This window comes from Erpetoichthys calabaricus, chromosome 1 (assembly GCF_900747795.2).
Source record: "Erpetoichthys calabaricus chromosome 1, fErpCal1.3, whole genome shotgun sequence".
Taxonomy (NCBI): Eukaryota; Metazoa; Chordata; class Cladistia; order Polypteriformes; family Polypteridae; genus Erpetoichthys; species Erpetoichthys calabaricus.
Window position 1 is genome coordinate 288,916,264 of NC_041394.2, and position 22,269 is coordinate 288,938,532.

Here is a 22,269-nt window from a genome sequence, read left to right on the forward strand (position 1 = left end):
CTCTCTGGTCTTCATGTTGGGTTATTCTTTTTAACAACAAATGCAATCTTCTCAGGTGACACCCAAGGCTAACGTTCAGGGCTGTTTATTGTTCAAACAGTCAATCAAACACAAGACGCCTGGGGAACAAGTTCCTGTACTTTAGCTTGCCTAAAAAAAATTGGGTGGTCTGCTACAAAAAGTGCCTTATTGGTTAACACATCTAGATGTCAATACCAAAATACAAATGGCTGGAATTCCAAACTCTCATCTCATCTTTTGATCTCAAACCCAAAAGACTTCAGTGTATAACAAAAACAAGCGACTTGGCCCTGCCATTTTCCCTACTTTCAGAAGGGTCTGCATATATAAAAGCAGAGTTGGTGAAAGCTTATAGCCGCATGAAAATGTGTACCTCACAAGGAGCTCTAAGAGCATACTATATCTGGAGCATGAACAAGTTAAATCATTCAATGTGTGAAAAATAATAAAAACCCTGAGTATTCCAATTTATTCCATTAAAAAGTTGAACAGTATAAACATTAGCACTCTACCAAAACAGCACATTAATCCAGTGATTTATACTAAGATTACTTCAGTTTATGCATGATGTGTGTAAACCAAAGTGAAATACATCTGCAACAGTATTGCTTGCTTTTGATGCAAAAGACTCATGCAGGAGAAGGAGAAGAGCACGAAAATGTTGTACATACGACAAGTGATTTTTAAATGTGAAAAAACTTGGTCCCATTTTTCCTAGATAATAATTTCAAAAATCATTTAAGTAAAAACCTTCACTTTCTTAGTGGGTTGGTACATTAATCAGGTACGCTTACCTGTGGCCACAGATTCATTCCACTCAAAACAAACACACAGAATGTCTGATCTTTTGGTTTTAAGTGGTTGGGACTTTCTTCTCTTCTCTAATTTTTTCGAGCCTTGCCTTCTAATTTGTCTCTGGGCTTTTTGACTGCTATAAATAAAGTTCCGTTATTAGTTTTTTTTTTTTTTTTTTTTTATAACTTACAATTTAGAAAATCATATTTCTTTAATTAAAAATTGAGCTATAAAAATACCAGAAACCTAAGGTATGACAGTTTTTAAACAAAGATTAACTGAAAAGGTTATCTTTAATACTGAAAAAACACAGCACGACTTTCTCAGACCAATTGAATCCAATTTCACACCGCAGAGGGCCTAAGCCTTTCTTACCAACACTGGCCATGAGGGTAGGATATACCCCTGGACAACTAGCAGCTAGATGCTATTTTGAGACATTGCTCAATTCGCTCATACTTATAACTTAAAATGTTTTTCTTAACCTTTTGAAGGTATTTTTTTTTAGAAGTATTTGTGTCTAGAGAAAAAGGAATATATATGCAGCATTCATTTTATAAACCAAAGCTCTCCTGGCCTTTTCTACAATATTGAATATTACACACATATTACAATCTGCTATACAACCCACCTTCTTACACATAAAGAAGAAAAATCCTCTCATATAAATTGAATACTAAAAATGGGCCACAAAAGAAAAAAAAAAAAAAAAAAAAAAGAAAAAGAAAAATGAGCATCATAAAACCCAAAACAGAACCGAGTACCCTGTGTGGATGGTGAGTGGCTTAGATTGTCCTGGTTTGTCCATCATATTGTTAATCTGTTAAAATACTTCCATTTTACAAGTTTATTTAGCTTTTTCTGAGGCTGAGATCAGCACTTGTGACTAAGCCAGATAAAGATGTGCTCTCTGATGTATCTTCTTTTTTCAGTGATAAAAAGGCTTCTCGGCTGATGTGAAGCAGCTCCCTCAGGCCACTGTTTTCAAGCTGAAAAAACAATTCATAATTATTTAAAGACTCTTTCAAATAAAGTGTTTAGCTGTAAATAATGTTTTCAAACCAATATTTTTCTACATTGTAACTTATACCAAACTATCACACATAATGTAGTTTTTAGTATGATCGGTGTTCCACACGTAATGTGCCACTAACTGCATTTTTAGTAAGTGATCTTTATGGCCTCTAATAGCAACTTAATGATACACCGAGTATTAGTCCAGATGCCTGCAATCTACCAGAAATATTCAAAGGGCCAATGAACTTTCATTTTCTGATTCCTGGTTAAAAACTGTCATTATGCAAAGGCTTGAATACACATTTAGGTAGAGTGGTGGTTACAAGGCTGAGGATCTGCGCTGGTATCTGGAAGGCTGCTGCTTCAAATCCCATTACTGCCAGAAGGGATCCTACTCCATGGGGCCCTTGACCTGAAAATTGCTCCAGGGCTGCTGTACAATGGCTGACCCTGCACTCTGACTTTCAATTTCCCCTCTGGGATTAACACAGTGTACCAAATATCAAAAAAAAAATAATTACATTTAAAATGGTGTACATCCCAACACCACAACAAATAAGGGGCACACAATTTAACAGGCCATTACAAAGGCAGCTGAATCCCGATTCTGCAGCATTATACAGGGTGTGAAGGGAATCCAGTGAGCACCTAGGCTGTGTTCAATGGAATAATGGCAAATGGCTGCTAAGGCACTTTATCTCAGTTAATTACATTAAACACCCCCTAACACAGAGACATGGTTCTCCAGTTTGATACAGTAGGTGGCAGTGTAGGCTATAAAAGGCCCCTACTGCCCCTTGAGCATGGGAAATGTGCTATACAAATACGATTTATTATTATTATTACTAGACATTAAGCCCGTTACAATAACGGGTGCTAGAACAGTAGTGCATAAACATTAGAAGGAACAGTCTATATTAAATGGCAAGGGACCATAATATTTTTGCAAGAAGCCTAAAGTAAAATAATAATAAAAATAAAAATGTATATGACAATACAGTAACTATAATTAATACTCTATTTATCCTCTCCTCTGTGGCTGTTGATTGATGTGTTGTCTGTTTGAAGATCTCTTATCCTGCCTCTCTTTATTTTAGCTTGTTGCTGACACAGTGATTTTCGTTCATCCGCAGTAAGACTTGCTCCCTTAGCTCTGTGTGTTTTTGTATTTTTCTGATGCTCATTTTCCTCTTCTTCAATAGATCTATTTGCTCGTCTTTGTCTTTCACTTTTTAAAAAATTTTTTACGCTCATTTTCCTGTTCTTCTATACATCTACAGTATTTGCTCCTCTGAGTGTTTCGCTTTTAGCGTTTTTCTGACGCTCATTTTTTTTTTCTTAAATTGATCTACTTGCTTGTATTTTTCTTTGTCTTTGAGCCTTTCTTTTGTTGATGTTTACTTGCTGAGCTGACCATTCTTCCAGGAGATGTTGCTTATATAGGATTTGATTGTCTGTGTCTTTTGTCCTACTTGATGTGTCCTTTTTTTTGGGTGGCATGTTGTTAGTAGATAGTCACAGTAATATAGGCTTGTACGTCCGTAATATTTTCTCTTACAGTAATACTGGCTTGTATGTGGCTGTAATATGCGTCACTGTATTGTGTGCCTTTAATTTTCCCTCGCAGTAATATTGGTTTGTATTTCCGTAAAATGCCTGTAATTTTCTCTGACAGTAATACTGGCTGTGATGTCCGTAATATGCGTTTAATTTTCAGTCACAACAGTGGGCAATCAGCAGAGTCTGCCCAGCAACTGATGTAATGTGTGGCATGCAGCTGATAATCATGCTTGTGAATTTCCCATTGGGATTAATAAAGTATCTATCTATCTATCTATCTATCTATCTATCTTGTGCCGTCTCTCCAGCAAGTACTGTGTAGTTCCCCAGCAAGTATTTTAATCTGTGCTGGCGTGCAGCTGATTATTGTATGTGTGGCGTCTCCCCAGCAACAGATTTTATGTGCATGAAAATAAATCTACTTGTAAAAGTCATCCTATTGTAATATCATGAAAATTCGTATATTCAACGACTGACACTTTACACTTTACCGGGCCAAGCTTCTTAATCGCAAATCTGACATCCTCAGAGTGAACACTTGCACAACAACAAACACTAATCCCACCTCTTTGGGGAAGCTGGTCTCCGCGTCTCAGTACCTGATTGGATTTTTCGTGCGTTATGTTTTAGGTCTTACCTCATTTACCGAAATCCGATTTCTGTCTTGTGTGACGCGTCAGGTGGCCTTTGAAGCATCTGCTAGAGGCCGGTGACTCTGCCACTCATTCCGCCCTTCCCTGTACTTCCGCCTTGTCCATAATATGCGTTGAAGAGTGCCCCGCGCATGCGCACTTCACCAGAAGACACACACACACGGACACATGGAGGCACACAGGGGTTTTATTAAAGAGGATTATTATTATTATCTGAAAGGACAGAAGAGCACCCAGGACCGCCAGAGAGATCTCTACTCCTATAGAAAGTTCGCTTTAGCCTAGCATATATTATATGGCCTTGGCAGTGCTACCTGCAGTTACCACCTCTTATTCCCAATAGGGTTTTTGGCATTATTTCGACTAAATAACACCCAAAATCAGCTGTTATTCTGCTTTTATAATAAAGGAGCTGCAAATGGCTGAAGACTAGAACATTCCAAAATTTTATAAGTATTTATATTAATTTTCTTTTGTGCCCCAATCTGTCAACTATCATTGTAATAGGTTTACATTTCATATTACACTGCATTGTATGTCAGTCACAGTTTTATCAGTCTAAAGCAATAAGTAAACAGTTTGTAACTATACACACACACACACACACACACACACACACACACACACACACACACACACACAAACATACTCATCCAAACCTTTACTTTCAAAATTATTTTTTATGCCAGTCGTTAAAACAATTTGTTTACCACTAGTTACAGAGAAACCTTCAATTTTTGTACAATAGATGTGCAATAGGGTTTTGTGCTGCAATTCGCACATCTTGCCCCACAGAAGTTTAGTACATTTTATTTATTTATTTTTGTTGTTGCTTTTTGCTTAAATCTCACATCTGGAATAAGCTAAGTATACTGTATATACAGTATCTGTATTTCCTTACCAGCTTCTTCCAGTGCTGGGTCATGGAGGTGGGAGCAATGCATGTCCTGACAGCCCTGGGCACAAGTTAGGAAAACCCCAGAGTTAGTCACACACACACCTAAACCATTCACACAGGGGTCAAGAGAGAAGGACCAATCTACCCAAAGAGCACATTTGACATGCAGGAGGAAAACTGTCATATTCAGCAACAGTGCTTGAAGTGGAAATAAATTACTGGCGGTACTCTTTTTTTTTGGCGATACACTAGCATTTGATCGAAGAGCAGGGGTGAGGGGGTCCCCGTGAAACTTTGATCAAATGTACTTGTGTTCTGTACTGTGCTGCTCAATAAAAATTGTAAAAATTTGAACGGTATGACACAATGACATTCGATCAAGCATCAAATGTGGGTCTGGTTCTTTGGGTAGCTCAGGCACAGTGTAATGGTACTCAGTACACTAAGTAACATTGCCAGTACTCCAAGTTGAAGATGGAAGAACACTGCTGAGAAAACTAAAATAGGGAGAACATGCAGCAGACAGTGTCTGGGTATGATAACTGAATCCATGAACTGTGAAACTGCATGTGATGACTCTTCAAAGTTCTGCTGTAAGCAACACTTACAAATCAAGCGTAGCATTGAGTCCTTCAGGAAATATGTTCTCAATAGAATAATCAGAATCAGACTCTTGGTCTTCATGTTCCATATCACAAGTGTTCTCTAACTTTCTTAGGACATCCTCAACCATATGCTTTCTACAAACTTAAGTCTTATTCTACATCAAACAGTTCAGTTGTGGTTTACTTGTATATGTACAAAGTATAATGAAACACCCATGGGCTCTTTTCATTATATTCTCATTTGGCATGCATCTCATTCTGTAGGCTTTTTAAAATAACTACACAGTTTTAATGGGGCGTAGGGGCAGATTCAGCACTGCATTACCATATTGCCATAACTCCTCAGCTGCTGCGAGCACACAAATGACCAAGAATTGTATCCTTACCTCGACAACATAGGACCAAGAATTCCTTTAATTATCATAAGGATGCCTCATATACATGGAAGGCACATTTTCTTTAATCAAAACCTTTGTCACTTCAAAGTGGGTGTATTTGGTAAGTTTTAAGGCTTTTTATATCATATATGGAAGCTGGGTTCCATAGAGCCCCATTGTAAGCTACAAGAACAGACAAAGTATTTTTAAAACGTAAAAAACACTTCGGTTTAGAACACAATTTTAGGTGGAACATTAGTATATCATGACTGTGAAGAAAAAACTTTGACATGAAAAATACCAAACCTACCCTTTTAAGTGCTACACATGTAGCTCCCATTTTTGTTTACATCCTGGTAATGTTTATATCTGGATCCCTGACTCTTTAGTCCACGGATATCTGGTCTTAACATTATAAATAATACACCAATGTTTTCTGCTTCACTGTGATAAGCAGATAATTACAATAATCATAACCGGACTACTAGAGGTCTTTCTTATACAACCATTTGGATACAATTTCAGTTTTTAAGAGCTGGAGTTTTAGAAATAACATGTAGAAAGCACACACCTCTAATTGTCTGATACGTTCCTCGTCTTCATAAAATCGGCCTTCATCAAGTTCAATAGCCTTTTTCATAACTGCTGCCATTTCATTAATTTTGTCTATATGCGTCTGGACTTCCTGTAAGAGATCATTTTGAAAAATTAACTCAACCTTGCTCCACTCTCCATTCCAATCATCAACACTTTGGTAATATCTGCTGTTCAAACCATTCATCCTTTTTACCAATTGGCTACAATGTACTATCACACTAACAGTAAGATATTTTTTTGTAAACTTTGAAATATGATTTGTTTTTACTTCAAATGGAAAAAAAGTTTTTGATTTTTACTAACTGTTATAAACCACCTGGCAACAAATATAAAGAGGGATTCAAGAAAACTGAATTTTGGTATAAAAAGATTTTACTTTTGAACCTTAGGAATATTTTTGTTTAAAAAAATCATAACAGAAATCTGCTATACAAATCATTCAAAATATTTATAGGTTAAAAATTACAGAACGAATGAATGAACACTAGCTACCACAGCAAAAATCCTCTAGAAATATTATATATATATATGCTTAAAAGAATGTACATCAATTGTGTTAATGCGGGTGCCCAATACTTTCACACAAATTTTGCTTAGAATAACAGTAGCATACATCTCATTGATATACAGGCAGTTCTCAGATTTAAATAAGTTCCATCCTTGTAAACTATTTTACCGTGACTTTGTATTGCCCTGACAAATATCAGTTTATAAATATCAGTCATGGAAAAATTGACAAAAATACATAAAGCTTTATTACTAATCTTACAGGAAAATGTTTCAAACTTATTAATAAAATATCAGTGATACAATTATACTAGACTTCAAATCACGAAACAGATGAACCATGGGTTTGTACAGTATGTTGACCTTATGTTTAAGCATCCTGCCACTTTTGATAATAATACAGTACCTCATAGCGTTGGAAATGGCATAACAATGGAACTAACTACGACTGTGAGAATTGTGCTGTTGCCGCTGAGGAATGTTTCAGAGTACCTGTTCCCCTTCCACTGACTGTACTCCCTGGGATGGTACAGCTTACCTATCTGCATGTGATGCGGGTTACATTTGGTGACACACCTGAACCAAAACACAAAATGATGGAAAATAGTGACAACATACTGCACTGTACAATGACTGCCTCAGCATCACGGGCAGCTGCTGTGTACTGACCTGCAAGTTCACAAAAAATGTCAGGTGGAAATGAACCAAAATTCAGTTAAACAGAAATATTTTGTTCATACCAACCTAACGGCTGTAAGTCGAGACCACCATAACCTGAGACCCCCATATAATAATGTTAATTTCTGATTTACTGTTTTAAGTAAAACATTACTCATATACACAAATGAGTATTACAATCATTTATAACTCTGAAGGTCACTTTGAAAATGTCTATTGTACCAATTCATGAATCTGTAGTTGTTTCATTGATCCTAAAATAAACAATCTAATAAACAAAACACACACACACAAAAGTACTTACATTAGAATGCTGTTCCTTTAATTTTGTGATGATTATTGGGTCATCTTTCTTGCTGGTCATTAACAATCTGAAAACTTGTTCCCTGTATTTGCTCATTATGAGTTCAAGGGCTGATTGATGCTCCTCAAGTGATGTGCGCAGTTCTGTGGTAAGCAAAACAAAAAACTTTAATATAAAATGCATTAAGTTTAACTTTTCTTTATTCTAATAGTTCTGATGGATCATCGTCCATCTTTACCTTTGTTTTCCTGTTGTAGTTCTCTTATCTGTCGATTCTCCTGCTGGATCCCCATGACTAGTGTTGACCGAGGTCTATGTCTGGCCACCTCATTTAGCTCTTGAATTTCTTCCTGGTACTAGATTGGAAATATTGTATTACTGGAAGAAGGGTTTCATACTATAACTATCAAACAAGACATATTTGGCCATCACATTTTACAATAATACATTTTAAGGGCAGAGTGGTGGCTCTGACGCTCAGGATCTGGAAAGTTGCTGGTTCAAATCCTATTGCTGCCAGAAAGAATCCTACTCTGTTGGGCCCTTAACCTGAAAATTGCTCCAGGGCCGCTGTACAATGGCTGACCCTGCGCTCTGGCCTCCAAACATCATGCGAAAAGACAATTTTCCCTAATGGTTTAATAAAGTACATCAAATCACATCAAATAAATCAAAAATATAATTTAAGATCTTTCCATCAGAATACAAATTACAGAAAAATATACAAGAAATTTGAAAAAAGTTTATAATATAGGCTATTTAATCTGAGAAAATACAAGTTACGTATCATTAAAGTTTAAACTACAAGATAAAACTTCCATCTTCCAATTTCTGAACCCAAGTAGTTAATTCAGAGTCATGGTAGCTAGAGCCTATCCCGCTAGCCTCAGGCACAAGACAGGAACCATCACTGGCAAGACCCCAGTTCACTACAGGTTCACTACAGAGCACAGTCATGCACACTTCCATACTCATTCACAAAAAAATCCAAATATCTGATGAAACTTCACACACACAAATTGAGGAAAATGTAAACTCAACACAGACAGTGACTACATTGGATTTTGAACCAAGTCTGCTAGAGCTGCAAAACAGAAGCACTATCCACTATGCAATTGCCTGAACCTATAAGATTAACTTTACATATCTGACAAAAAGAAGAAATATCTGCAACATTATTGTCAACCAAGTAACACTCCCATATGTGTGACTGGTGTTAAAAGTCCACGGCAGAACACACAAACTCGCACTGGGCCAATTTACAGTTATCAATCAACTTTATCTTAATGCGTTTGGTACATGGGAATATCTACCAAAAAATTGAGCTTTAAGGCAGCAGTGCTAGCCACTGTGCCACCATACTGCCAAAAATGTAAAATCATTTTCAAAATGTGGATACTGTATCATAAAAGTTAACATTAGTGAGGGATTACCACATGCTTCTCTTGTATCAGTTATTGGACTGATTTATATCCAGCATATTATATATACTGTCTGTGTTTGAAAGCTGTTCTGGAATTTCCTGCAAATTGTGTTAATTATAATTCAGAATTATAGCAGATCAGAAGGAAGGACAATTTGTTTTCAGGATGAACAAAAATTCGTTGTGGGCACACAATTCTAACTTCTTCACTTGTGCTTGCATTTTATAAATCAGAACAATAAATTACGACAATTATGCTTGTTTCAACAGCTATGTGCAATTTTAAAATCTCCCAAAAGTGGAATATATTTAATTGAATAATATTTTGCACATTATATTTGTGAATGTGAACTTAAATGACAACTGAACATTTTCTAAAAAATACATTAAACCTGTACCCGTTTGGATATAGAAAAATGGTGCTACTTAGGTAAACACAAGCCAGTATGATAAAGCAATAAACAGTAATGAGGTTAATACATAATAAGCGTGACACAATGTTCTCTGTCCATCTCCAAATGACACTTCAAATAAGTGACACCAGTCTGAAATGAAAGTTCATCTCTAAAGGCAGTTTACTGAGATGGAAGGGACTAACGTACAGGAAAAGTGATAGATATTATCTGCAGTGTGGTGTGCACCTCTGGTTTCTGTTCCTTCATAAAATTCACTAAAACTAATAACTGAGATTATAGGTTTTAGTATTATTTAAACAAATAAAAATGAGTAATAACTAATCATTTAAGTAATAATTTAGTCTAATCAAAAATACACAGAAAAATCAATTAAATCAAACAATTTTATCTTTTGTAAATTTTTAGAAATAAAAAATGCAACCAATACTATTTAAGTAGTGAAACAATAAGAACCATAATATGGTTCAATAGATATTTAGTTTAAGGTCCTTTTTTTATGTGTAAGAAAGCAAAAAAGGCTAAATAAAGAACATGGAACTACTATTGGGTACTAGTATGCATGATGCTTTTGTGCAAATTAAAATGAACATGTTGTAGAGATTACATTTTTATAGCTAATAATTCTACCCAATAAATATTCATCATATAATACTTCATATATGGATGGATAAAAACATACAGCATGTATTATTTTCAAAAGGCTGTGTGTTTTAGATGTTAATCCCACATATACAGCTGGGCATGTGCTCCTTATATATATATATATATATATATATATATATATATATATATATATATACACATGCACACCCATATACATACAGTGGGGGAAATAAGTATTTGATCCCCTGCTGAATTTGTAAGTTTGCTCACTTACAAAGAAATTAATTTTTATGGTAGTTTCATTTTAAAGGAGAGAGACAGAATATCAACCAAAAATCCACATTAACACATAACGAGCTGAGATCAGGAGTATCTGTAATTGATTGACTGACTGATTGCACACAGCCAGAATTCTGGCTGGGTTGAAGGGGACCAAATACTTATTTCACTCAATGACATGCAAATCAATTTATAACTTTTATGTAATGTGCTTTTTCTGGATTTTTGGTTGATAGTCTGTCTCTTTCCATTAAAATGAAACTACCATAAAAATTAGAGACTGTTAATTTCTTGGCGGCACGGTGGCACAGTGGCTAGCGCTGCTGACTCGCAGTTGGGAGACCTGGGGACCTGGGTTCGCTTCCCGGGCCCTCCCTGCGTGGAGTTTGCATGTTCTCCCCGTATCTGCATGAGTTTCCTCCGGGTGCTCCGGTTTCCTCGCACAGTCCAAAGACAAGCAGGTTAGGTAGATTGGCGATTCTAAATTGGCCCTAGTGTGTGCTTGGTGTGTGTGTCCTGCGGTGGGTTGGCACCCTGCCCGGGATTGCTTCCTGCCTTGTGCCCTGTGTTGGCTGGGATTGGCTCCAGCAGACCCCCCGTGACCCTGTGTTCGGATTCAGCGGGTTGGAAAATGGATGGATGGATGTTCATTTCTTTGTAAGTGAGCAAACTTACAAATTCAGCAGGGGATCAAATACTTATTCCCCCACTGTATCTGTGTGTGTGTGTGTGTGTGTGTATTTATATATATATATATATATATATATATATATATATATATATATACATACATACATACATACATACATACATACATACATACATACATACATACATACATACATATATATATATATACATACATATATATATACATACATACATACACACACACACGCATACATACATACTTAATATAATAATAATTACACCAACTTAATTATTAATTTAATAATAACTACCCAATAACATCAGTAGACTGCAGTTTAATTACTGGACAATGTATTATTTATAAAAATGTTAATTGATGCTACAACATTTACTGCTTTATCTTAAAAACAGTTATTTTAATGACATTGCAAGTTTCAGTGTAAAGTCTTTTATAACAGCTTCATTTTTAAGGAATGCAGTATTCTGCTCTGTGGAATTTATTACTTGGCTCTTGGTGACTTGACATAAAGAAACACAGTAGAAAGACATATCCAAAGTACTATTATGGATCTATATCTAAACTTTGGCAGGTGGTTCTGGTTTTGTAGAATAAAATCCAGTTTCCAAATCATTTTGTAAACTTCTACTGTATGACCATACAAATGACACAATTGTGATAAAAAGGAAACAACAATAATGATAACATACAAAATAAATACCTGTTTCATAGCTTCTACACGCTTGTTAAGTGATGTGGTTTGTTCAATTAGCACCTCAGCTGCATTGTCATGGTCCCTTAACCTCTCCACAAGAGCTTTAGCATCGGCAAGCACCTTTTCAATCGTGCAACTCATTTCTGTATTAGATGAAAAATTATTACTGAATTAATAACCTAGGCAATGGAAAACAGACAATCTCCTAACAGCTATTCTGCAGGAAAAGTTACTTTAATCTGGTTCTTTAATAGATACCTAGATTAACAGAAATATGTTATCTTCAGGGTCTTAAGAAAGACAAAATATCCCACAAACCAAATATTTATCATATGTTACATGTTTTTCTTACAGAATAGTGTGTGCAAGTGATAAAGACTGGAGGCTTCAAGGCTACAGGTTTAGTTCATCTCTGTTTTACCGTGCCTTCTACAGGAATTGAGCTGCTTAATTTCCATCCATCCATCCATTATCCAACCCGCTAAATCCTAACACAGGGTCACAGGGGTCTGCTGGAGCCAATCCCAGCCAGCACTGGGTGCAAAGCAGGAACAAATCCTGGGCAGGGCGCCAGCCCACCTGAGGACACACACACCAAGTACACACTAGGGACAATTTAGGATCACCAATGTACCTAACCGGCATGTTTTTGGACTGTGGGAGGAAACCAGAGCACCCAGAGGAAACCCACGCAGACACGGGGAGAACATGCAAACTCCACACTGGGAGGACCCGGGAAGCAAACCACTGCGCCACCATGGCTGCTTAATTTGTTAATGTCAAAATAATATTTATTTTGTGTTTCAATATTTTGAGAGACAAGTCACACCTCCTTATCAATGTGACAAATACTTTGTTAACAGAGACATGTAATCACGCAGAACAACAAAAACAGCATACTACATTACAAACAAATACAAACATTTAAACACTGAATTTGTGTCATTCACTTGGCTTCTGAAGGCAAACTAATGTTCAGAAGTATAACCCATAAGTAAAAGGATGTCACACATGTCACATATTTGAATAGTACATTGAAGAATGTAATGCTGTCTCACAGTTATATATTTATTAAGCGCAGGTAACAACATCCCGAGTACTTTTCTAATTCTGGATTTCTACACAGGTATAAGCAATAGCAAACTCTGACCACTCATATAACAAACCTTTAAAACAACAAAACAAAGATTGCTTTACATGAATTCTGAAATAATGAATTAATGTAAAGTTTGATTTCACACTGGAAGCTTAAAGTTGGGACAAATGTAAAAAAGCAGAGGGACAGATTTTGAAAATTAAAGCACCATGGGTTTCTGACATTTGAAATTTTATTTATTTGACACACCTGTCAAATATTACTCTTTACTAAAATTTTTAAACCAGCTAATGTTGCAAATATAAATTTTAAAATAAAAAATGTTACAAACCTAACAGATTCACTGACAAATTAGATTTTAAAAGCATGCTGTTACAGATGCAGCTTTAGGGAGTTTATTTAAATGGAAGTATCCTGAATTATAATGATATTCACGAATTCAAAAATATAGATATCATAATTTTTGAATTTTTATTTTTAGTAAATGCTAGGGGGCTCTGCCTCTGCTCGCTTCGCTCCCCCACCTGCACTATGCGCCAACCACTTCACATGTCTGCCGCTCGTTGTGAAGAGGGGGGCTGAACACACCCTAAGGAGACGCAATCGCTCCTCCAAAACCTCCTCTTAAACGGTGATACAATGGGAAACAGTTTTTTTTTTTTTTACCTCCTCTTTGCTTGATCAGCTGCTGCTGCTGCTACTGTGCCAGGTGATCTGCATTTCGCACGGCACACTTCTGTCATATCACCTATGTCCATATATTCAATCTCTTGTCACTTTTAACTTTTCATCACTATTGCATTGAATTTTTAATTCCGTATTTGGAATTACATTATGGCAATGCAACATATAACTGCCCGTGAGTGAATATTGTTTTGTTCTCTCTACAAGAAATGTGTCCAACTTTTCCAAATCTCTTTGCATAAGCTCTTGTCTCACGGGGCTTCCAGCCCCGGGCATGGTTACATCGCTTGGCACGAAGACTCGTGTCACGGGATGTGAAAGTGTCTCTAAGACAATCACATCTTGTCTCCTTCCAAGATTTTTTTTATAATAGAGAGATTTTAAGCAGTATTTTTTCAGTTACTAGACAAAAATGTCAGTGAATAAATGTAGAATATGCATATATTAAGTAAATCAAACAGTCCATGCTGATATCATTCTTTATAAACACTAGGCTGAAATCACCCCAAGATTATAACCCCCCCCCCCATCTGCTGTTACATTGGGGGATTCCCATCTCTGTCACACATTAAAATTCAAGCCCTGCATTATATTTCTGAATTCCAGTACTAGTTTACCCAAATAATAGTTGGCTATCTACTTGACATACATATTATTTTTGAAAACTATTGTTACTGTTAGTATTTACTGTGTATTTTTTTAAATGTATTACAAAAAAGGCACAATATTGTTATCTTTAATAATGGGGGTACGTTAATAAAATGCCATTAAATAGGATTTCTGTTTTGGCTATGATATCAAAAATGTTCAGTGTCATGAAATTTCACTGGTATTGTTAGTGAATATGAAAAGTCTGATATTGTGACATCCCTAATTTGCACATTTTGCTTCTTTCAGTAACAATATATAGATGTACACTTCATCATCATGCAATCTGTTAAGAAGACATAACAGAGTAATGGACAAAGGTTTTAAGATAAAATTATATTATTGCATTGTTTTGAATTAAACAATGTAGATAACAATGATTACTTCATAACCACTGGCATTCAACATAATAATATGCCAATATATAATAATGTTTTGTGAGTCTAAGCACTTAAACTAAGGCTTAAAACCTCATAGTCTTAACATGGCAGACACGTCACAGACCTGCTGGTGGAACTCTTCATATTGTTTCACAATTAACTATTACTATTACTATAACTGGCTAAGTCTTTCCCATCTACTCTAAAGTGTCCTGTAAAGAAGGCAGTACTTGGAATCACAACAAATGTGTTGAGGTTTCTCTTTTCCCTCTGGAGGAGGACATTAAAGTTGTTTTGTTATCGAAAATAAAGGACTCAGTGATAAAACATACCATATTTTTTCAGAATTATTCATATTTTTCTGTACCATAATATAATATGAAATGCCCGGTGGAGGAACTGATGACCAGTTGGCCAAACGTGGATGAAGCATCTATGTGAAATGGAATTTTGGTTTTCTTTTCTCCGATATTCACTTAATATTAATATTTATGTAGAATAATATTCACAGAATTTAGGAGCAATAAGAGCCTAAAAAAGAGGACTATATATATATATATATATATATATATATATATATATACACACACACACACATATATATATATATATACATACATTATTTCTATATGAACATTACACCTTATTGTAATTCCCAGCATTGTTTTTAATTACAGCATAAAAACAAATGTATGCAATGCCCTGTTTTTATACTAAAGAGAGATTGAGCTGGATAATTTATAAATACTACATTACATCCATGTAATATATATCTTATACTGATATAAAAATAAATAAGAAGTCATAATGCAGCTAAATTCTTCAAAGGTACTGTATATAAATATGTATTTAATAAAAATTAAATAATATAACATTGGATTAAGTAGGTTCATTAAATGGATGGGATAAAACAAACCTCTAGGGGAACAGTTTCACAGATTTTGGGATAGACAATATACAAAAATCGCTAGCCAAAACTGATTTGATAGGAAGAACTCTAAAATTCTTGGAGAGTCTGACATTTACCATTATTAACTTCTGAGACTTGTGCTTTAATTTCCAATAAGAATCCCAACTCACAAGCCTCGACCTGTCCAGAGTTCAAGTCAGGCAGTTATAGCTCTAGCCATATCAACAAGACTGCTAAGCTATTTTTACTGTCAGCAAAATGCTGGTATGTCCTTCCCATCCATAAAGGTTACACTCTCAGAATCATTCTCTTCTTAGAAAATAATGAAAAACTGGTACCCTCCACCATAAGCACCCTTGGGCTAATTCTTAAAGGTCTTCCTTGGACCCATAGTTATTATTACAAGTAAATCAATTAAATGTCTTCAGCAATTTACAATATATTGAGATTTGTTTTATGAAACATTTTTGAAATTTACAAAACATAAAAATTATAATGCACTGTCAGATTAAACTGTGATGTTTAAAATGTATCATGAGCTGTATAACTCATACAATGTAACATGACAGGCAAATTAAAAGTGATGGATTGCTTTTTTTTTCCCTACAGACTATTCAGTAAAATAACTAAACTATAAAAGGTCAGGCAGAGATTACCTTTTTAGCTTCCTCTGACATAATTTATTTAGTATTCAATTAATTAATCATTAATACAATCTAATTTACTATTAAATAAATGTAAAATTAATTAAAAATCCAAAATATGGAATATTAAAACATGTGTTAAAAGTTCAAAACAAATTAATATGAATGTTTTATTCCGTGGTATTGTAATTATGCAACCTTTTATCCGGAAAATAACAGTGCAATACTTACATTTGCCAATAAAATTTACAGAACATACAATAAAAACAGAATTATAAATTGTGTTCATATATTTGTCACAATTATAAAGAAAAAGCAGCAAAAATATGTAACTATTAAGATTCAACAAAAGAAACCAGACATATTTGGCTATTAAAATAACCCAAGGACAGAAAACTTCAGATGAATTATTTTCAGTCAATAAAATACACAAAACTAGAATTATTGGTGCTAGGATATGAATCTTTAATGGCAAAAGCAAAACTGAAGCTTCAATGAACATAAGTTTGACAAATGAGAGGAGACCATTCAGCCCATCAAGCTCAACTGATTAGCTAAATGAACTAGTATGTGTTGTACAGGGGCGGCACGGTGGTGCAGTGGTAGTGCTGCTGCCTCGCAGTAAGGAGACCTGGGTTTGGTTCCCGGGTCCTCCCTGCGTGGAGTTTGCATGATCTCCCTGTGTCTGCGTGGGTTTCCTCCTACAGTTCAAAGACATGCAGGTTAGGTGCATTGGCGATCCTAAATTGTCCCTTGTGTGTGTGTGTGTGTGTGTGTGTGTGTATGTGTGTGTGTGCCCTGCAGTGGGCTGGTGCCCTGCCTGGGGTTTGTTTCCTGCCTTGTGCCCTATGTTGGCTGGGATTGGCTCCAGCAGACCCCCGTGACCCTGTAGTTAGGATATAGTGGGTTGGATAATGGATGGATGTGTTATACAACAAAAATATGCCTCAACAGAAAATAGCTCTAGAAATAAATCCAAAGAACCACAGGGATGTGAGCTGCTACCATAATGTGGTCAGTTTAATGACATTTCAGACACAATTGCACACCACAATGAATCATGATGTTTAAGAACAATGTTCATAAATTTTAACTGGATACAGCACTTTTGATGTTTACCAAACTTTAAACCCTCTAGTGTGCTGGAAGCCAGTAGCACACAATGGCAGGTTTCAGATATGCAGTAAGCCAATTCTAATCAGTTCTTGAGCAGTAACTTGCACTGTTTCAGGTAAAACACTTCAAGACACTTTAAGTGAGCACACAAGAAGGTGTGGCATACCTTTAACAAAAACTTCTTATTTTATGCAGAGTCTACATGTATTTTAACTTTTTTTTCTCTCCTCTAACTCATAAGCCTATTATTTTGTTTATGGAATGCTGACATGAACAACCCCAACTCTCACTTTTTCCTCAATAAAACTGCACATTACTTTTTAATATTCTAAATAATGCATCATACACATACAGTATATGGAATTAACAACTGTGGTGTTTGATGCAAAACTATGTGAGCCTGGGGGACTGTGTATTGTAAGGTCAAGTACATAAAACTTACATAAGTCTGTGTTGTGAGCAAAAAAGCTCAGTACAAATTCTACAACCTTTCACTTAAAAGTTTTAGGGGCCATGCATGTTCAATCAATCCTGGAAGAGAGAACTGGTTTAAAAATGACATACTTGTAGGACATAATATACTGTAAATGTAAGACATGTGCCTAAACCTTTTCAATTCTATTTATTTAGAATAGCAGCACATGAACAAAGTTACTGTATGTTGTCTATCTCTGCTTTAACAGCAAATATCCTCCTCCTCCATCCCGCCTTGTCATCTAAAGACATCATAACATTACTAAAAGGCAACTTTTCATCATTTTCTCAGAAAATCTGTAATACACAAAGACATCACTTTTTAAATTACTGGTTATTTGCCCATTCTCAGATACTGTTTTGTTAAACGTGTTCTTCTTTTAGTGCTGTCAAATGAATATACATTTATTTATATGCCTGTTTGGCATTTTACCTATATGTGTACATAGAATAAAATGTAAATCTCACCCTTTCTACATTTACCCACAGAATTTAACTTGCTAACATCACCTCCAGCACATCTTAACAAGAAAGAGTGTCCCTGTCAATACACATTTTATGGTTACATGGTCATTACTTCAACAGGTACAGAGTGCAGTGAAATGCTCAGAAACAGAAACTTGGATTAACAACAGATCTTGCCATTTGCTAATTTGAATATGTTTATTGTATCATACATTTTAACAAATCGCTTGACCTGCACTCTCTACCACTTCCTACTATTATTTTTTCAGGTGGAAGGGAAGACAGAGATACTGTATATTATTCCTTGCGGACTGTGGAGAGCACTTTTGTCATTTCAAAAAGTTAAAATTGGGAAAAACAACAAAAGACAACACTTTAACACAACCAAAACTGCTTATTGCAGCTTCCATTTTTTAAGGTTTGAAAAAACATCTTTTAAAACTTTTCATGCCTGAAACCCTACCATTGTTTTTACATTGACTACAGTGATCAATACATTCCTACCATGTAACGTACCGCTGAAATGAATGTGTTTAGTTTTCTGCATTAGAAGTGTCAATACCACTTTCTGTAATCACAAGATTCCTCCATCCATTTTCTAGCATATCATTCAGTTTTTCTTTCATCAAACCACATTTACTTGTATGAAACACAGTATCTAAGCAACATATATACATTTTGGAGTACATGAGCCTTTGGATAAAAAGTGCCACCAAAATTAATGTTTTCCACCATCAAGCCTAATCCATTCAGTTCAGGATCGTCAGTGTTTGTGTCTATCCTGGTGGGAAATAGCCGTGGATGATGTGGCAGAAAAACGTATACGTGCATGATCAGTTAACAAGCATATACCTGGCCATGTAATTACTTAGAATAATGGTACGTTTCTCGCATACCTTGTGGTATTTTCGGGAACATGAACATTTACATGGAACAACTGTTTATTTAAATTGTAGACAACCTAAAGGCTGTCCAAATGGTCTACTAAAACACAAATATAAACGGATCGGTAACTTTTTTTCTCCGCTATTCTTTGCAGGTGTCACTGTATCTATTTTATTCAAACCTACCCCAACACATTCCTTGCGCAACCAGCGTCCTTCGTTCACTTTCCCCTGGGAACACGCCCCCTCTCCAAGGGTCTGACGCCCTTTGCTCCCTTTAATAATTTAAGGTGACATTTCTATCATTCAACAGTATCTTAAAATCTCCAGCCAAGTCTACGTGTATCACTAAAAAGGTATTCCCTTTAAAGGCCAATGTCGTATTTTACTCCTTATTTTCTTATTGTCAACCGTCTTTATATGACCTTATTTGTTTTAACATTACAGATAGCACTTCAAACCAATAAATTTAATTTTTCTACAGTACAACTCGTACAATGCATCTACTTATACAATTTTCCAAAATTAAAATAACACATTTTAACAAAAAACAATAAATAAAGAATAAATGAGTTCAAGATTGAATTTAAGAAATTAGAATGCTTGACACTTCAGCATTCATAATTGAAAGCTAACCGAGTTACCGGTGGTAGAACTGCCTGTCAAATATGGCTTAAAGCAGTCAAGCCAATGGGATAAACGACATAAATAACAATGCAGCGTGCATCAAAAAGCTCCGAGTAACTGCCCACTCCTCGTCAAGACGTACTTCTACATTCAATTTACTGTAGTAAATTATTCTTTAACGTTGCAGTACCTGATCTGGCAGACTTCGAACGTTCTGACAATCCGGAAGCGTTCTTCTTCTATTTGTTTTAGACCGCTTCCTGTCGCACTAGACCGCATGCGCAAATTATGGCCTGCCTGGAGTTATGCATTCTGGGAATTGTAGTCAATGTATATTGAAATTTCCAATAGCTTGGTGTTCTTCTGACCGAGGTTAACGGAGGAAAGAAAAGACACAATTGTACAGATATTTACACATTCATTTTATCTGAAAGGAATTTAACTCGTACAGTATCCCATGGCCCTGTTTTAATTCGCTACGCAATACTAAAAAATGCAATCTATTAAAGTTAATGATTCTACTGCAGCTGTACACACCCCAAAAGCACTACGCGGACCTCACTTCGTCAATGCATTTTTTCTGGTTTCGAGATTCAGGAATTGTCTGTTTTTATTTTTGTTACTACCAAATATTATTTCCATCAAAATAAACGCAAGATTGTACCAATGGGGCAATAGCAGAATCATCATTTACGTTTGTCTGATTTTTGGAATATTTTATTGAGAAAACAAAAGTAAAAAAAGTAATCATCTATCTCTTTGCAACTAATCAACCCATTTAACAGTGATTCATGCTTTTTCCAGTTTGACACTGACATTTTATTTATAGTATCCATCCAGCCATTTTCTAAAACCTCTTATTCTACCCTGCGTTTGTGTGACTTGATCCCTAAGCTAAGTCAGGAACCATACCTGTACTGGACATGTCTTTTTCACACACCCTCCACTATGGCAATTTAAATTCATTCTTTAACCAAATCTGCACATGTTTGTGAGGAAAACTGGAGTACTGAGGGTCTGCGTAGGACAGAACAGCATACCCCGATATTCTCAGGTTTCTGTTGTTAATGGGACAACGTCAGAGTGATTTGATTGAAAGTGATGACAGCCCTGTAAAAACACTCTAATGTGATTTAAACACTGGCCAGCAGGGATAAGCACGTTGCCATCATGCCATTCCTGTTTCCTGAGCTAGTTATTAATAGTGTAACACCGGACCTCCAAAGAAACCATACAGGTGAGGTCCGTGCAGCGGCTGAGGAAGGGGTGGAGCTCTGACTGACGAGTGACATAAAAAGGGACCAGGACAGCCATCGAGAGACTGACTACCCTAGAAGAGCGTCTGTGAAGGAAAGAACACGGGATTGGTGCTGCACTGCCGGACCTTTCCTAACGGCTGAAGTCCTTCTGATCCCTGGCGGATTAAACATACGTGCTTCCCATGTCCACACAACGGGAGTTCGAGATGGCGATTTAGGGTATAGCAGGGCATACAATAAAGAAAGCATTTAACGATTACCGGTGTCTCTTCATCTGTCTTCTTTGCCATCGGGTCGTTACAATATTAAGGGTCAGAGTAGTCTTAGCCTATGTTGGGTTTCAGAGAAATGAAAAGAGTTCAAGAGACTCAGGATGCTTCTGATGTGGACCTGTCAGTAAATAGAACCAGTCTCTTAGATATTCAGAGAATAATCACAATTTATTGGCATAATGTGTTTTTTGAAAAAGATAGGCTCATTGCTTTACAAAGTCCACCTAATGCAACTGTGGCTGAAATATTCTATTTATTAGTTCAGATGCATTATATTTTTCACTGAAATGCAGTTTCATTCTTTCTCCTATACCATGGTATGAAAAGACTGATTGTTACTCATTCAGTTATGCTGTGTATATATATATTCAGTGATATACTGTATGAGCAGTTTTTTATTTAAAAATAAAAAAATAATAATCTTGTACACTAAATTTCCTTTCTATTTATTTGTTAATATGGTACTTTTATTTAAAACTTATATTTAAAGTTATTCCCATATGAAAGCATAGGTATGTTCAGCAATTTTTTGCAGTCCAAAGCTTTGGTCATTAGGTGACATTATAAGCAAATACTGCAGAAATATCCATCCATCCATCCATTTTCCAACCCGCTGAATCCGAACACAGGGTCACGGGGGTCTGCTGGAGCCAATCCCAGCCAACACAGGGCACAAGGCAGGGAACCAATCCTGGGCAGGGTGCCAACCCACC

The 22,269-nt window shown here is 35.9% G+C and overlaps 2 protein-coding genes across 2 annotated transcripts in view; both read right to left on the bottom strand.

Moving 5' to 3' along the window:
- Window positions 1–22,269, bottom strand: part of LOC127528026 (craniofacial development protein 2-like) — a 1,148,403-nt gene that overhangs the window by 197,091 nt on the left and 929,043 nt on the right. The window lies entirely within an intron of this gene.
- fgfr1op2 (FGFR1 oncogene partner 2) lies at window positions 460–20,309 on the bottom strand. The gene is made up of 6 exons (XM_028816287.2): window positions 20,216–20,309; window positions 12,104–12,240; window positions 8,251–8,368; window positions 8,013–8,155; window positions 6,498–6,611; window positions 460–1,805 (listed from the first exon to the last, which is right to left on the bottom strand). The coding sequence occupies exons 2-6, from the start codon at window positions 12,236–12,238 to the stop codon at window positions 1,668–1,670; spliced, it is 648 nt and encodes a 215-aa protein (XP_028672120.1). The 5' UTR covers window positions 12,239–12,240; window positions 20,216–20,309; the 3' UTR covers window positions 460–1,667.

Excerpts from the sequence above, each read along its gene's own strand:
- fgfr1op2 (XM_028816287.2), bottom strand. The coding sequence starts at position 12,238 with ATGAGTTGCACGATTGAAAAGGTGCTTGCCGATGCTAAAGCTCTTGTG. Across the intron at positions 8,156-8,250 it reads ACTACAACAGGAAAACAAAG|AACTGCGCACATCACTTGAG; the intron begins GTAAAGATGGAC and ends TGCTTACCACAG. Across the intron at positions 1,806-6,497 it reads AACGTATCAGACAATTAGAG|CTTGAAAACAGTGGCCTGAG; the intron begins GTGTGTGCTTTC and ends TTGTTTTTTCAG.